This window comes from Pogoniulus pusillus, chromosome 31, assembly GCF_015220805.1.
Source record: "Pogoniulus pusillus isolate bPogPus1 chromosome 31, bPogPus1.pri, whole genome shotgun sequence".
Lineage (NCBI taxonomy): Eukaryota > Metazoa > Chordata > Aves > Piciformes > Lybiidae > Pogoniulus > Pogoniulus pusillus.
This window is the reverse complement of record NC_087294.1, coordinates 12,867,195-12,878,020: the sequence shown is the minus strand read 5'-3', so window position 1 is coordinate 12,878,020 and position 10,826 is coordinate 12,867,195. Positions and strand designations below refer to the sequence as shown.

Sequence of the window (10,826 nt, the reverse complement as noted above, 5' to 3'; positions counted from 1 at the left end):
ACTTTGGCCATTTTTGGAGCGGAGTATGAGTAGTCTCAAATGTCTATTGTATTGACACCAGGAATGCTTCATAAGAGGCTAATTGCAAGCAGCTCTCCTTATTTCTTTAAGCACCATGTGGCCACCCCTCTTTCCACACTGCAGGAACTACCACAGGGTAGTCATGGTGGCTTTACAAGTCACTTACTTAAAGTGACCCGGCAGGTGAAGGACCACTTTGTTGTTTGCTGTGAAAACAAAGAGGAAGAGAGTCAGAACTCTTAGGCTCATCCACCTCATGTGACCACAAAAGTCTCTTACAATTAGGGATTCCTTCTAATTACAGAATCAGAGAACTGTCAGGGTTGGAAGGGACCTCCGCGATCATCCAGTTCCAAAGCCCCTCTGGGCAGTGAGACCTCACACTAGATCAGGTTGTTCAGAGCACCATCCAGCCTGGCCTTAAAAACATCCAGGGATGGGGCCTCTACCACCTCCCTGGGTGACTCGTGCCAGTGTCTCACCACCCTTATGGTGAAGAACTTAACATCCAATCTGAATCTGCCTACTTCTAGTTTTGCTCCATTCCCCCTACTCCTACCACTACTTGACCTAATTTTCTGCTCTATGTTAAAACTGTGTCCCATCCCACATCCCAAACTCATAGATTATATGAATGCAGGTCACTCCTTGGTCATCTGCCTAAGCACCATGAAAAGCAGGCTATGTTCAGCTGCTCTACAGCCCATCCTACTGATCACCAGTGGGAGGGGAAAGCATGGGCAGCAAAAGAGAAGAGCAGTGCATTTCCACCAGTCTGCACGTCAGCATTGGGTTTGCATTTACGAAGGGAGCACCCAGTGCTTAAGGACAGGAAGAGGTCTGAGGGAAGCCACAACTTGCAGCTGCATCCTGTGCATTGCTGAGGAGCCACAGTCGAGGTGCAGTGTCACCCTCTTCTCCCCCAGTACTGGTGAAGTGCTGTAGTCTTGTACCACTCTGGTTGTTTCCAGGTCTGCCTCTCCCAGTGCCTTTTGCTTCAGCGGGTTGGATGTGTTCTTAACGTTATATAATGCAGCCATTCACTCCTCTCTTTCTGTCCGTAAAAGGCAACAGTTCCCATGCACAAGAGTAGCTGGGCTGCCTTTATCCAAGTTAGCAGGGGGGTACAGACAAAGGATGTGTGCTTTTGTGTACACAAGCCTATTAGATCCTTTGAGTATCTCATATTTTTACTACTCAGTGTAAAGCACAAGGCCAAGAAACCCCCATTTTCTTCATTCATGCTTGCTTAGGTTAAAGCCCCAGGACTAGCAGTGCTTTTTAACTGTTTTAAGCCAGTATTTTGTTAACAATTAAAAATGGGTCTAAATTCACTTTTGCTCTTTCATTAAGTAATCCTCCATGACCAGAGTCAGGATATAGGTTTGAAGTTGAACAGAGAATGGCTACAACTGTTTAAAGTGTGGCAAGAGAGCTGAATTATCCCTGCAAGAGGCAGAGCAGGGTTAGACAAGCACAAAATAATAACGGATGCTCTCACATACACACACACCACATCTCTAGATAAATGTCTGTACAGAACTCCTAAAGTCCCCCTCCACCTACTGACAATATTAAAGTAAATTACAGAAGGCTTAGATTTTGGCAATAAAAAGGATTATATATTACATAATTATAAAAAATATATATATTATATTGGTTTTGATTTGCTATATGGGAGGTGATCTGCTGGAGAGCAGCCCTGTGGAGAGGGACTTGGGAGTCCTGGTGGATAATAAGTTAACTATGGCACAGCAATGTGCCCTGATGGCCTAGGCCAATGGGATCTTGAGGTGTATTAAGAAGAGTGTGGCCAGCAGATCAATGGAGGTTTTCCTTCCCCTCTCCTCTGCCCTGCTGAGACCTCATATGAACACTGCCTTCAGTTTTGGGCTCCCCAGTTTAAGAGGGACAGGGATCTGCTGGAGGGGGTCCAGTGGAGAGCTACAAGGATGGTTGTGGGACTGAAGGCATGGCTTATGAGGAGAGGCTGAGGGACCTGGGGCTGCTTAGTCTGGAGAAGACTTAGAGGGGATTTAATAAATGTTTATAAGCACCTGAGGGCTGGGGTTCAGGAGTGGGGAACAGGCTCTGCTCACTTGCTCCCTGGGATAGGGCAAGAAGCAATAGGTGCAAGCTGCAGCACAGGAGGCTCCATTTCAACACAAGGGGAACTTCTTTACTGTAAGGGTCCCAGAGCACTGGCAGAGGCTGCCCAGAGAGGTTGTGGAGTCTCCTTCTCTGGAGCCTTTCAAGGCCTGTCTGGATGTGTTCCTGTGTGACCTGTGCTAGATTGTGTGGTCCTGCTCTGGCAGGGGTCTGGACTCGATGATCTCCTTGGGTCCCTTCCAACCTCTAATATCCTGTGGGCCTGTGATACGCAGCTCTCCAGGCTCACACACCTAACAGTGTGCACATGTACGTGCAAACACGTGCACAGGCTCACTTTCGTAACATCCCCCTCTTCAAACAGTTCACCAGAGGGAAATCTCTATTTTGAGGGCTGAATGTGCTGCATCCTGTTATTTTTTTTTGCCTTTTTCCCTCCAAAACTTTCCTTCAGTTTTGAGCAGAGCACCTAAGGTGGCCGAGTTGTTCAAAGCCACTTGAAACAGAGCTGGAGCACAATTCTGTGTTCTCCATGGGCAAGGAGACAGTTGAGGGGCAGTGGAAACTCTCAAGCACTAAAATCCTTTATGAACAGAAGTTCCAGGGATCCTTTTTCAGACTTCCCCAATGAAAGCTGTGGCATTCTTAACGTATCTTGACACTCCGTTAGGAGTGGGACTATGTATCCTGCACCTTACCTCTGCACACAGGGAGGGAAGAGCTAATCAGAGAAGTGTTTTCTTGCAGCAGTGGAAACAACTACGTGGTGGATCCATCCCCTACTCCATGTGGGAATCCATCAGGCACCCAGGATGCCCTGGCAGGCACTGGGGCATTACTACATGTCTGTGGCAATCTGTTACAGGTTGAGGACTTAAGTGTCCTACCACAAATTCCTCCAGAAGACAGAGAGCACCCAGTGGGGCTGGATGTTCCCCAGAGGGTGGACACAGGAGTTAGAACCATAGAATCAACCAGGTTGGAAGAGGCCTCCAAGCTCATCCAGTCCAACCTATCCCCCAGCCCCAGCCAGTCAACCAGACCATGGCACCGAGTGCCCCATCCAGTCCCCTCCTGAACGCCTCCAGAATAGACTCACAGAATCAACCAGCATGGAAGATACCTGCAAGATCATCCAGTCCAACCCATCACATAATCCTGCCTCTGCCTCTCTAAGGAGAGTTCACAACCAGCTCTCTTTCTGCCTCCTCCTCTGCACGCGTGCGCGGCAGCTGTTAGCCCTTCCGTCTGTGAGGGAGAGGCTCGGCTGCTTGAGGCCTGCTGACTGAGGCCTGTCTTGAGGCCTCGCCTGGCAGGGGGTAGGCCAGGACTGAGCCTGAATATAGATATAGATATAGACACTATTCATATATTATATGCCTGTGCCAGTGTCTCACCACCCTCACTGTACAGAACTTTGTCCTAACATGGAGTTTACATCTCCCCTCTGCCAGTTTAAACTCAATACTCCTCGTCCTGTCACCACAAGCCTTTGTAAACAGCCTCTCCTCAGCCCTTCCGCAGGCCTCCTTCAGATACTTCAAGGCTAACTCTAAGGTCTCCTCAAAGCTTCCTCTTCTGCAGGCTGAAGAGTCCCAACTCTTGTAGCCTGTCCTCATAGCAGAGGTGTTCCATACCAGAGGTGTTCCAGCCCTCTGAGCATCTTTGTGACCTGTTTTAGTGGGAGGTGTCCCTGCCTGTGGTGAGGGGGGGTGTTGGAAGGGGATGATCTTTGAGGTCCCTTCCAACCTAAACCATCCTATGATTTTTTTTATATATATATATATAAATACTATAATATATAAAAATATTTATTTATATATATAGGATATCTATCTATGTCCTATACGTATATATGTATATTATCATGATTGTGATATATATTTAATGATTCTATTATATATATTTTATATATATTTTTATATGATTTTACCTTGGTATCTCTTCTGCCCAGGGAGGTGGTGGAGTCACCATCCCTGGAGGTGTTGAAGCAAAGCCTGGCTGAGGCACTTAGTGCCATGGTCTAGTTGACTGGCTAGGACACTGAAAATGAAGTTGTTAAACTCTTCTGAGCCCAAACCACTATATGCTACCCTTACAGGTTTGGGGTTGCTTTAATGATACATAGATTTTGCCACACAACATTGAGAAACCTGGGAAAATATTTTGGTGGAGTTAAGATAGAGGCAATTTGAAGGTTAAAGGTTGAACTCTAAATTCCCATTGAAAATTACAATCATAGAATCAGCCAGGTTGGAAGAGACCTCCAAGATCATCCAGGCCAACCTAGCACCCAGCCCTGGCCAATCAAACAGACCATGGCACTAAGTGCCTCATCCAGGCTTTTCTTCAACACCTCCAGAGATGGTGACTCCACCACCTCCCTGGGCAGCCCATTCCAATGGCAAATCACTCTCTCTGCCAAGAACTTCCTCCTGACACCCAGCCTATATATATATATCCTATACTACTGAATATATCCTAACTACTGAATGGAGCTGAGTGCAGCAGTGCATGGCAGCACAGTGCTTTACAGTTTGAGACCCTAAGTAATGTAAACCCTGAAAAGCCATCAGCAACTGTCAGAACAGACTTTTATCACGTACCATTAAGTGAGCATTGCATTCACTTTCGTTACCCCAAGTTGGCACCAAGTGACTTTTCATATCCATTGCTGATTTCCCTTTTTAGTGCATCTCTTTCATGACAAGGCAACCTGTAAAAACTGTCCTGGGAAATTGTGTATGTAAATTATCAGCTGTGTACCTGAAGCTGAGCATTAGGATTTATGCTGTTTTGCTTTGGGCTTCAGCATATGCTGAGGAAGCTGCTGAGCACCGAGCATGCCCATTTTGGTAGATGGACAGATGTATGTGAATGGCAATGCTCTGGATAACTCGTGCTATTCCTAATACTACAGTTATTTTCCCTGCCAATTACATTTTGCTATAAATATGTGTGCCCTTAAGCTGATCCCAGTGTCAGTTTCAGCTAACTAATCAAATTATCTGCTAAGGTTTTGGGAATGGTAACCTTTCATTTATTTAAATAAAACGAGGGAAGGGATTTTAACTCCCAAAGGCTTGCCACAAATAGATTTTATTTTACAGACAGGATGACACTGTTCTGTAAACTGTCACCTTTGCTGCTCACAGATAAGCACAGTAGCATTAATGCTTTTTATTAGGTAGGCAGAAAGAGGAAAAGAGTGGAAAGTTTTTGTCCTTAGTGTTTTTCAGTTCTGTTCATGGGCTCTTATGAGTAATTATTAATTTGATGATTCATCTCTCCTATGAGGACAGACTGAAAGAGTTGGGGCTGTTTAGTCTGGAGAAAAGAGGCTCCAAGGTGACCTTATTGTGGCCTTCCAGTATCTAAAGGGGGCCTACAAAAAAGCTGGGGAGGGACTTTTTAGTATATTGTGGAGTGACAGGAGTAGGGGGAATGGAGCAAAGCTGGAGGTGGGCAGATTCAGAGTGGACGTGAGGAGGAAGTTGTTGAGCATGAGAGTGGTGAGAGCCTGGAATGGATTGCCCAGGGAGGTGGTTGAGGCCCCATCCCTGGAGGTGTTTAAGACCAGGCTGGATGAGGCTGTGGGCAGCCTGATCTAGGGTAGGGTGTCCCTGCCCATGGCAGGGCGTTTTGAACTAGAAGATCCTGTGGTCTGACTGCTTCTATGACTCTATAAAAGAGTACAGCAAATTTCAGATGATTTCTCTTCTATTTTGAGGGCTCAGCAGCAAAACTTTAATGCTTTGTTTTCCTTCCACAAAATAATGTTCTATTAAAACCCTGCCCACAAATGAGTACACCAAAAGCTTATGTCAAGAATAACTTCTTGTTATATTTAGAAATGCCTCATTTTTGTACCAGTTAAAAGTTAATTCACAATCAACAATGTAAACAAGTAGTTATTTTCCCCCGTGTAAGAATGGTAACGACTCCAATCATTACATATTCAGCTTGAGTTCATTAAGTGCCACACTTCAGCCACCAAGAGAGCAGCCATTCTGTGATGGCCTTCCTCTGAACTGTGTTTGAGTGAGTGGAATTACTGAGATTCCTGATGGAGATCTGAGCCATTTCCCAAATTTTCTTAATAGTTTCTGCTATTTGCATACTTGGCTCCATGACTTAATTTTCTATTTCAAGTAAATTCGTTTTCCCAAATCTTTCTCTCCCAATCTAAACCAAACTTAGTCATACTTATGGCAAATGCTTTTCAGCAAATAAATTGTAAGGAAAAAAAATTAACCTAAGAAGTGATATAAAGGGAGCAAGTATTTAAAGTTCCTTCCAAAGATGCTAGAGAGACAAAAGCTTCAGAGGTTTCAAACACACTTTCACACGTTTTTGATTCTTCCTCTCTTTTATGGAAGGGATCAACCTCACCCAGTGAATCACCACCATACCTTTTGCAGGAAACTGGATGTCATTCCCCCCCCCCCCCAAGAAAGAAAATACAGCTTTTTACTTCAAATATTTTATGAATGCAAGGTTACAAGAAACATATTAGTCAAAATGCAGGGGTATCAAGCACAGAACCAAGGATGCTGGCATCAGTTTGCATACCATTTTGCATGTGGGAAAAATACACTCTGTCTACAGGTAAAAGGCATCCCTAATGCATCATGAACTGCTCTGGTCAGCCAGCATCACCTCTGCATCTTGGTGCATGTTTAAGTCCTGAAAAATAATCATCATATTCATAGTTTGAGATGAGACACTGGAACGAAATCATTCTTAAAACAGGAAAGTTTTTGTTTTGCTCTCATGGAGGTAATAGCAAAAACTCATCCCGAGATCTTACAACTTAGCAGCTGTTTGAACACGTGTTAGGCTAGCCTTCACACAAGGAGCATGCACACAGCCTCTGGGCTTGCTTTACACTGAGGGCTGTTGGTTAATTCAAGTCACTGTTTTCTCACCTTCTCTGATTAACCTGTTGAACTGGATGTCCACCATAGGAAAAAAGAAAACTGAACGATGTTAAGTGTAGCAGACAAATACAGATCACACCAAGAAGCTAACACTCAGGAGCTGTCATAATAAGGGATAGTAGTAACAATAAAAAAAATAATCAGTCTTTTCTGTGCATATTTTTAATTTCAAAGGTCCCAGGAAATCATGATGTGCCTGGTCGTTTCTGTTGCTGATTTCTGATGACCTCTAATTGTTTTTTGCATTGCTGGTAGTAAGTTGAGAGACTTTTGTTTTCATCTAACAGCTTTTTATGTTCTTGTACCAGACGGGATGTGTTTTGCTGGTCTTTTTCATCCTGGTCCAGTTCTGCTATTAGCTCTTGTCTAAAATAACAACAACGAGAGAAAAAGTAATTGTCATTTGTAATCTATTTGTCTGTAAATGACTTGACATGCTTCAAATCACTGTTTGTTATCAGTCTGAACTCATGGCTGATGGTATCTTGTGAAGAGAAAGGAGAGGGGAGAGAGAGGAGAGGAGAGAGAGAGGAGAAAAAAAGTTCCTGCTATTTAGTGAGGTCTAGGGAAAAATGCTCTTCCAAATCAAATCTACATTTAAACAGTTGACAAAAAGTGCAACAACTTTGGTAATTTTCTAGTGAAGTGCTGTTTTCTACTTGGGCTTGAACTTAAACCAGTAGAAGAATCCATAGCCTTGCTTATCGCAGAGGGGACTGAACAGGATGACCTTTGCAGGTGCCCTCCAGCCCAGCCCATTCTACGATTCTATGATTTTTGTGACTGTCATTTCACTTAATGTGTGCCATAAGCATTCAAACTCTGTTTTCCAGCAACCATTTTCGCAGAACACACACACTGATAAACTTGCTATAAATTATCCTGCAAAACTCATGTGGCAGTTTGCTTTACTATTTGTTTATGAGGTGACAAGAAGGCAAGCTGCCAGCAGCATTCTAGCAACAAAACAGTAGAGGAGAAAGTTCATGTTCATTGTTGCCATATGGTTTTTAATTACAGTTAAAGAAAACTTAATCATTCTAAAGAGGTTAAACCTTAACCAGAATTGAATTCATCAACCACAGCACTGTATTTTAACATCTATGGGCCATTATGCTTTGACTAAGAAAAAACAGTTTGGGTGAAATGGGTAATCAGACTTCCCTGAGAAGAAGCTAAAAGTAGGAATCTAAAGGTACAGATGTAACAGTTTTGGCACAGAAAATTGTGTAATTTATTTGCCCCTAGGAACAACAGAAATAAAATTAAAATCCAGATCTTTATGCTAGCTTCTGCATCTCCTCACAAAAAAAATTTGCATTCAGGATGTTAAACCAAAAGCAAATAGATGATAGGAGGTCAATCTCACAGCAGCATTTTTCTCCAGTCTGCATCCTACTTCTGATCTACAAGAGGTTTACACACACTCTTCTAATTAGCTTGCCTGCCAAGGCAAGTGCCTCATTATCAGCTGCTTGTCTGAGTGGCTCAGGCAATGGTGGCCAGGTGACAAGCTGCTTACTTGGTCTAGCATGGGGGTACATATGACCTCTCAGAATTCTACCCAGCATCAGGGAACAGAAACTACAAGAGGCAAAATACATCAGAGTGTATTGCAAACTCAAGTTCTGAGTCAGCAATAACTCTGGCCCTAATTCAACAATACCTGCAGTTGCTTTGCTTACTGTGTGCACACAGTGTGTGAGAATTTATTTCCATTCCAGAAGGATAGGGAGGTACAAAATAACTTTTAAGTCCTAAACTCTTGACAGAAAACCACAAGATGGGTGTTGGTGATACTGTTGTAAAAGTAATGATTGGCAAAAGCTAGATCCAAGGTAAAAGCCAACTTCAAAATTCTATAATCTATTATCCAAGTGACTACCTACAAATTACAACTAAATATCTTTTACAGAACATAATTGGAAATAAAATTCCAAAGTTCATCAACTTTCATTTCAGGTGATACAAACATTACTATTACGTTACATACACAGATGTGCCACACTTTGAAGTAGGACTTGCCCAGAAGAAGACTCTTGATATTGATTAAAACTTTCAATTATCTGCTCTAGATGTCTCACCTGTATGGAGCAGCTCAGTATTTCTCAGAATAAGGCTAGAAAATAATTATGCCTTATGAAATGTTACTTCCTTAGACCAGAAATAATAGCCACAGAAGAAAGAAAAAGTTATACACATTTCCACTTACTTCCTCTGCAACAGCAATGCAATTTCTGTCTGAACTTTCATATATTCTTGTGCCATTTTGCAGTGCTGTTCAAACACAGCCATAGATTCTTTGGAGTTTGGGCATGGTGCTAGAGGCTGAAAATAAATCAGACATGTTAAAAACTAATGAACTGATATCTTGGTCTATAGTCTGTTAGAATGTCCCTGCAGTGTATTTATAACATCTTTTAAAAACCAGTAAGCTCTTTAAAAATAAGTGCCCTGGAAAAATCTTACTGCACTGATGTCAAAGTTGACTGAAACATCAAACCTCTCACAAACCCCAGAAGCAGTATTCAATCCCAAACCCAACAAATAAAGTGTATACAACAATTTAATTCAGTAATGCTCAAGTAAATAATCTATGCCTTTGACAGTCAAACTCTGCTTACACACTCTGCTTGTTTTTAGGGATCGTGTTTCCCAGGGTTTGTTTTTAACAGCCTGATCAAATCCGACTCAGCCAGTTTCACATTACATAATGTATTTTTTTAGCCTTGGTCAAAAGTTATGAGAGAATATAAACGCAGGTAAATATGTGACACTATATTCTGCAGCCCCAAATTCACACTCCAGAATTAAATAAGCTAATAAAGCATATTTTTTTTTACCTGTAACTGATGATCTAGTGTTAGATAGGCCATTGGGATAGAGTTATCTGACCCATTGGTCTCTGTAACAATAGCAAGAAAACGTTAATGTATTTTCAGAGTTAATTCTATTCTTACAGGACAGACCCAAGAACTGTAAATCATTTCACAATATTAATCTGAATGTGGAAAGGCAAATGGAAATAGCAGTGTTCCAATTCCAAGGCAGATGCAGCACTTTGCCTTTCTGCTAAAGGTAAGAACTTGCAAAGTCTGGTCTATCCCACCAAGAAGAAATATGAATTAGGGTTAGCAGCTACACTTTTAGAAGCCATGTGGCAACAGAAAGGTTTTTCCAAATGCTACTTTTGTTTTCAGCTTGCAATCACCTTCTTGATTAAAAAAAACCCTGCCATTTTACTCTTGTTTATGAAGGCTCAGGCAGCCCCCACCCATGCATCTAATGATTTTAAAATTAGAAGCTGTGCAAACAATCTCTGCCAAAATAAAATAAGTATAGCCTCCTGCTCAGTTTTGAAACCTGCTCCCAGTGAGGTCTGTAAGTATTTTCCTCACAGCATCTAGGACATCTTCTCTGCTCTGTAGAGATACTTTATGGGTAGCAAGGAACCTGATAATCAATCTAAATCCTGGGCCTGGCTGCCCTCTTCTTACTCTGCATTTTTCTAGTGCTTTCATTTCAGATTTAACATGTTTCTGAATTCTTACAGATCCTGTCTTTTGGTAGCCCACAGTCTGGGGATCACAAGGTTACTGTTAAGAGACACAGGGGTAAAGACACATGGAGAAACTACTGATTTTATAGCTGTATCATTGCTACTAGAGGATTACATGGAGGAGGGTAGGTGGGGTAAAAAAAGGGGCTGCTTGCCCATACCCCAAAAGCACTGCCACAGAGTAGTTGTGGTAGAGA

The 10,826-nt window shown here is 42.5% G+C and overlaps 1 protein-coding gene across 6 annotated transcripts in view; it reads right to left on the bottom strand.

Annotated features, from left to right (window-relative positions):
• Positions 1-5,949: 5,949 nt before the first annotated feature.
• The window catches only part of MAP3K7 (mitogen-activated protein kinase kinase kinase 7), a 52,955-nt gene continuing 48,078 nt past the window's right edge, over positions 5,950-10,826 (bottom strand). For 3 of the 6 annotated variants that reach the window (XM_064169515.1, XM_064169516.1, XM_064169517.1), the window contains 3 exons: positions 9,914-9,975; positions 9,283-9,398; positions 5,950-7,436 (listed from right to left, as the gene is read on the bottom strand). In XM_064169515.1, coding sequence (XP_064025585.1) covers positions 7,256-7,436; positions 9,283-9,398; positions 9,914-9,975 — 359 coding nt within the window. In that variant the 3' untranslated portion in view covers positions 5,950-7,255. The remainder of the gene's footprint in view (positions 7,437-9,282; positions 9,399-9,913; positions 9,976-10,826) is intronic. The other 3 variants (XM_064169518.1, XM_064169520.1, XM_064169521.1) reach the window with 1 other exon arrangement.